We start from the raw sequence: 6,990 nt of genomic DNA, 5'->3' as shown, positions 1-6,990 counted from the left end.
GGGGCACTGCCCACCATCCCTTGTGGGACTCGAGGAATTGAACTGGCAACCTTGTGATTGAGAGCCCACTGGCCCATGTGGGAATCGAACCGGCAGCCTTCGGAGTTAGGAGCACGGAGCTCCAACTGCCTGAACCACCGGGCCGACCCTACTCTCATCTTTATATGTATGTGCAAAGAAGAGAGAAGGGAGAAATTCATACAGTAGGGAGTAGTCCTATAGTATTTTCAAAACAAATATATCATAATTAGGGACATTACCTTCTAGATCTAGAGCAGCAATATCCAAACAAAATTTGTGCACATATCTTTGGGTATATATTTGTGTGTTTTCTTGCATTGATACTTGCTTTTCTTTTTTTAAACTTTATTTTAGAATAGTGACAAATCAAATTTACAGTTCTGCTACCATATGAATTAATTACTTTTGTTTCATTGCACAGTAGCTTCCATTTAATGAGTGCCTATTCTGGGCCAGTCTTCATGGCAGGCTTTTTCTACATTTATCTCAAAATCTACCAAATCTGGTCCCCTATCTGTACTTCCTCTTTTTGTGAAAGGCAGCCCTATCTATCCAAGCAAGAAACACACTTATTGCATGACAACATTTATTTCCAATGCACACCACGTTCTATGAATTTTACCTTTGAAGTATTATCTAGAGTCAGTCCACATCTCTCTTGCTTCACTTCCTTTCTCCCATTTTAAACATAAATAATCTCCAACCCTAACTACTGAAAGAGCCTAATAACTAGTTTTCTTGTATTTACTCTTGGGCTTCTCTTATCCATTCTCAATCCTGGTGTCTGTCCAAGTCTTTGCCTATTTTTAAGTAATTTGTCTTTTTATTATTGAGTTTTAGTTCTTTGTATATTCTAGATATGTGTCATTTTCAAACAACAGGAAGTCAGTGTTCCTTGTTGAATTGACAAATGAATAAACCTCTTGGAGTATAAATTATCCCAGTTTATGGCTAAAGAAACAGATTCTCAGAGAGGTTAAGTTACTTGCAGAAGGTCACCTAACTAATAAATTACAGGATGAAGATTGGAAACCAGGTCTATCTGAGAGACAACTCTTTCCGCTGTGCTGTATTGATTCCCAATTTATTGTCACAAAAATATGCCCTTAAATTTGTTGAACCCTCTTATAAATGTGTGTCTGTTAATTTCTGGATAGGGAAAGGGGAAAGTGTCAAGAGAGTGTAAATAAATAGAAATGCAGTTGCCATCAGTAATAGAAACATTATACAAAGCTTATGATCTATTATGATTGTGTCAGCGACTCTATCAACCATCTATCCATCCATTTATTTCTATCTATCTATCTATCTATCTATCTATCTATCTATCTATCTATCTATCTATCTATCTATCTATCTATCTATCCTATCATCTAAAAAGATAGCTTCTCTATTTATAGAGTGTGGTCTAAGGTACATTCTCTTTATCCTGATAAAAGCAGTTAATAGTATTAAACATATATTAGGAATAGTTGTTTATACAGCTCATTTCTTCATAAAGTTTTCCTTCAGAAAAATGCATAAATTTTAAGTGTTCAATAAGATGAGCTTGACAAGTGAATGCAGCTGTATAAACAACACCACTGTAAGAATAAAGAATATTTCCATTACCCAGAAAGTTCCTTCATGCCCCTATCCAGTCTATCTCACCCTACTGGTATTCCTAAGTATTAATGTTTTCAACAATATGGTAAATAGAAAATATTTTAAAGTTCATGTTCTTTTTCAGCTTTAATAAATTTATTGGGGTAACATTGGTTAATAAAATTATATAGGTTTCAAGTGTACAGTTCTATAATACATTATCTGTGTATTGAATTGCATGCTCAGCACCCAAAGTCAAATCCCCATCTGTCACCATATATTTTACCCTCTTTACCCTTTTCTACCTCTCCACCACCCCCTTTCCCTCCGGTAACCACAATGCTGTAGTCTGTCTATATGGTTTTATTTCTTTCTTTATTTATTGCTTTCAGTTTTACATCATATGGTGGGTGAAATCATATGGTTCTTGACTTTGTCCATCTGACTATTTTGTTTAGCATGATATTCTCAAGACAGATCCATATTGTCACAAATGGCAGTATTTCACATTTTCTTATGGTTGAGTAGTATTCCATTGTATATATGTACCACATCTTTTTTCATCTAATCATCTATTGAACGACAACTTGGTGGTTTCCATGTCTTGGCCACTGTGAATAATGCAGTAAAATAGGGGTACATATATCTTTATGAATAAATATTTTCAAATTTTGGGAGCAGATACCCAGAAGAAGGGATTGCTGGGTCATATGGTAACTCTACTGTTAATTTTTTGAGAAACATCCATACTATTTTCCATAGTGGCTATACCAATTTACATTCCCACCAACAGTGTATAAGTGTTCCTTTTCCTCCACAACCTCTCCAATATTTGTTATTACTTGTCTTATTTATAATGGCCATTCTAACAGGTGTAAGGTGGTATAACATTGTGGTTTTGATTTGTATTTCCCTAATAGATGGTGAAATTGAGCATCTTTTCACATATCCGTTTGTTTGTATGTCTTCTTGGGAGAAGCGTCTGTTCAGGTGTTCTACCCATTTTTAATTGTATTGTTTATTTTTTTGTTGTTGAGTTGTATGAGTTCTCTATATATTTTGGATATTAACTTGTTATAGGAGGTGTTGTTTGCAAATATCTTCTCCCATTCATTGAGTTGCCTGTTTATTTTGTTGATGGTCTCTTTTGCTGTGCAGACAGAGCTTTTTAGTTTGATATAGTCCCACTCATTTATTTTTGCTTTTATTTTTCCCTTGACTTTGAGGTCAAATTCATAAAATCTTCTCTAAGACCAAGGTCCATAAGTTTATTCCCTATGTTTTCTTCTGTGTATTTCATTGTTTCAGGTCTTACATTTAGATTTTGATCCATTTTGAGTTAAATTTTGTGTATGGTGACAAATAGCAGTCTAGTTTCATTCTTTAGCATGTGGCTTTTCAATTTTTGCAGCACCATTTATTGAAAAGGCTTTCTTTTATCCATTGTATGTTTTTGGCTCCTTTGTTGAAAATTATTTGCCCATATGTATGTGGTTTTATTTCTGGTATCTCAGTTCTGTTTCATTGGTCAGTATATCTGTTTGTCTGCCAATACCATGCTGTTTTGATTATTGTCACTTTGTAGTATAATTTGAAGTCCAGAATTGCTATACTTCTGGCTTTGTTCTTTTTTCCTCAGGATTGCTTTAGCTACTTGGGGTCTTTTGTTGTTCTGTGCAAATTTGATGATTTTTTTGTTCTATTTCTTTAGAAAATGCCATTGAGATTTTGGTGGAGATTGCGCTGAATATGAATATTGCTTTGGGTAATATGGCCGTTTTAACTATGTTGATTCTTCTACTCCATGAACCTGGAATATCTTTTCATTTCTTTGCGCTTCTTCAATTTCTTTTCATAGTGTCTTGTACTTTTCAGTGTACAAGTCCTTCACATCCTTTGTTAAGCTACATTTTGGTTTTGCCTATATACACACATCAAGCTATAGAAAACTATTACACAAGAAGGCTTCCTCATGTCCCTTTTGTTAAACTACTACTCCAAAGATTAATTTTGCCAATTAAAAAAATTTACAGCTTTTAAAAGATAATCATTGATAGACAATAAATTGAATATTTCAAAGTATACATTTTGATGTTTTGATATGTATAAATCTGTGAAAACATCAATCAAGATAGTAAGCCAATCTCAAAACTTTCCTTATGCCTCTGTTAATCCCTCCCTCCGATACTTACTTACTTTCCAATCCCTCAGCAACCACAGATTGAGTTTTACTAATTTTATGTAAGTGGAATCATATATATGTAAAATTTATTTTGACTTGCCTAATTTTTTTCAGCATAATTATTTTGTGCTCTGTCTATAATGGAGCATGTATCAATATTTTATTTCTGTTTTATTGCTTAATACATGTTCAGTGTCTGTATATATCATAATTTTTCAATCCATTTATTAGTTGATAGATACATGAGTTGTTTCCAGTTTGGATGTATTACAAATGAAGTTGCACTGAACATGGTATATGCTTTTTGTTTCTCTTGGGTAAATATCAAGCAGAATGGCTTAATCATATGATATGTTTAATTTAACTTTTAAAGAAGCTGCCAAACTGTTTTCCAAAGTGGTTGTACCAGTCTCTTCCTACTAGCAACACATAAATTCCAGTTTTTCCACATAGCATCAAACATGGTCAGTCTTTTTAATTTTAGTCATTTTAATAGGTGTAAGTCATATATTATTCTGATTTTATTTCCTTTGCTTTTCCTTATGAACCATGATGTGAAGCGTTTGCTTTTCATGTGCTTATTTTTCATCCATATATCTTCTTTAGTCAAGTGTCTATTCAAATACATTGCCTATGTTTTTTAATTGAGTTGTTTGCTTTGTTATTGAGTTTTAAAACTTTTTTTAAATGTATTCTAGATACAACTACTTCATCAGGTATGTGACCTACAAATATTATCTTCCAGTCTGTGGCTTGCCTTTTATTCTCTTATCAGTCTCTGTTAAAGAACAGAACCTCTTATGGATCATACATTTTTTGTCACATCTAAGAAATACTTGCCTAATCCAAGATCATAGAGAGTTTGTTCTATCTTTTCTTTTAGAATTTTTATAGTTTTCAGCTTTACATTTAGGTCTATGATTTATTTTGACTGAATTTTAATATAGTTGGAGGTATGAATCCAAGGTTTTTGTTTGTTTTGTTTTGTTTGCATCTGGACACCCAACTACTCTAGCACAATTTGTTGAAAGACTAGATTTACTTATTTTGAACTTCATATAAATAGAAATAGGAAATATGTTTTTATTTTATCTGGTTTCTTTTACATAAAATTATGTCTTTAAAATTCATTGATTTTGTTGTGTGTACCAGTAGTTTGTTTTATTCCCTTATTGTATAGTATGATCTATTCATCCATTCTATTGATGATGGACATTTCCATTCAACTATTGATGGACATTTTGGTTATTTCCAGTTCCCTCCTCTTGTGAATAATACTATTATGAACATTCTTGCCTTCTGGTGCCATAAGCAATAATTTCAGTTTTGCATATACTTAGTAGTGAAATTTCTGTGTCATAGTGTATTAAAATGTTTAACTTTAGTAGATACTGTCAAAAAGTTTTTAAAGTGAGTATATTAATTTAGTCTCTTACCAACAATGCATGAGATTGTAACTTATTCACGAATACTTGATACTGTCAGTCTTAATTTTAGTAACTCCAGAGTGCATGAAGTGGCCTCTAAATTTGGTTTAATGTGCATTTTTCTAAGGAATAAAAACAACAAGCACATTGCATATGTTTATAGGCCAGTTAGATATCCTCTTTTTTGAAGTGCTTATTCAAGTCTTTTTTCATTTAGAAAATGGTTTGTCTGTATTTTATTTTTTATTTGTAGAAGTTCTTTATATGTTTTGGATATGAGTCCTTTGTTAGATATATAGAAGTTCCTAATTTCAGAACTTAATTTTAGAACATCAGGTTTTTAGTATTTCATATGTCTTGTGTTGTAATGTCCCATTTAAGAAATCTTAAATATAATCTCATAAAAATTGTCTCTTATGCTTTCTCTTAGAACCTGTGGTTTTTCCTTTGAAATTAGATCTGTGATACATCTTGAATTAATTTTTGTATATGGTATTAAAGACAGTTTAGGTTTCATTCTTTTAATGTAGATATCTAATTAATACAACCTCACTTACTGAAAAGACCATTTTTTCCCTCACTAAATTACAGTGGTAACTTTGCCGTATATCAGTTGATTGTACATGTGTAGCTCTGTTCTCAGACTCCATTCTTTTTCATTGTTGCAGTTTTGTACATTGTTCTAATCACTTTAGATTTATAAAAGTCTTGAGATATGGTAGGGCAAGGTTTGTTTCTCTATTTCAATATTACTGTGATTTTGTATTTTCATGTAGTTATTGAGCCAGTTTATCAATTCTTGCAAAAAATCGCTAGGTTTTGATTATGATTACATTAAATACACAGGTCAATTTGGAAAGAATTGTTATATTAAAAACATTGAATCCGACACCCAGACAAAATTCGGGAAGTCAGAAACACACACAGCTGATAGGATTTCCACTTCTAAAAGACATGGCAGAAAAGCCAGGGTCTACTCACCGGTAGACCGCACCATCTTTAGTCCAGAACAGCTTAGAATACTGAGAGATACATTCAAAAAGACCATGTACCCACATTGGGTTACCATGAAAACACTTACTTCAGCTACTCATCTTGATGAGTTAGTAATAAAGACTTGGTTCAAGAACCAATGCATCAAAAGGAGGAAGCAGCAGCTACAAACTCGGCTAAGTCTGTCACTAGAAGCACCAAGCCAGATCACTTCTGTGAAGGAAGAGAACACTTTACCTATAACGTCTACAAACACTCATCCCACGAGTTCCAGCATTTTGGATGCCAATGACCATGAACCACCTAAGCCTTCTGGTATTGAGCAACCTGGTGGGGCTGGTGCTTCGGTGTGGAATGCATCATGGGATTCTCAGTCTCATGACCTCCAGCAGCTATGTCTGGGGGTCTCTGATCCTCCTTGGGCCTCTGTTCCCTATGACATAGATCAATTTATACAACTATATGCCTTACCTGGGGATGAGCACCCCCGCAGTCTGGATCAGTAACTCCTCCCTGGTGGAGGGGGCATGGCTGGCAATGATCTTCAGTGTGATGGCTGACACATCCACAGTGCCTGAGAAAGGTCTGGGATCCAAATCTTGCCAAACTGAGACATTTCCACTTTCCATGGGTCGACTCCAATCTAAACAGATCAGAGCTCAGGAGTTTGTCTTTTTCTGTGAGAAGAAAGAAATCCCTCTACTTTTCATCAGTGCCTGAAATTTCTGTCCGCTGAGCCTCCTCATCCAAATTTCAGTATCAGAACAGTCATCAGTGCCTTTG

The 6,990-nt window shown here is 34.0% G+C and overlaps 1 protein-coding gene across 1 annotated transcript; it reads left to right on the top strand.

The window, feature by feature from the left end:
• Positions 1-6,281: 6,281 nt before the first annotated feature.
• Positions 6,282-6,713, top strand: LOC109449659 (paired-like homeodomain transcription factor LEUTX). The gene has a single exon (XM_019736146.2). The coding sequence runs from the start codon at positions 6,282-6,284 to the stop codon at positions 6,711-6,713; it is 432 nt and encodes a 143-aa protein (XP_019591705.2).
• Positions 6,714-6,990: the final 277 nt, after the last annotated feature.

The sequence above is a fragment of the Rhinolophus sinicus genome, linkage group LG02 (genome assembly GCF_036562045.2).
Source record: "Rhinolophus sinicus isolate RSC01 linkage group LG02, ASM3656204v1, whole genome shotgun sequence".
NCBI classification, from domain to species: Eukaryota; Metazoa; Chordata; class Mammalia; order Chiroptera; family Rhinolophidae; genus Rhinolophus; species Rhinolophus sinicus.
Note: the sequence above shows the minus strand (reverse complement) of the source record. Positions and strands in the feature narration are given on the sequence as shown.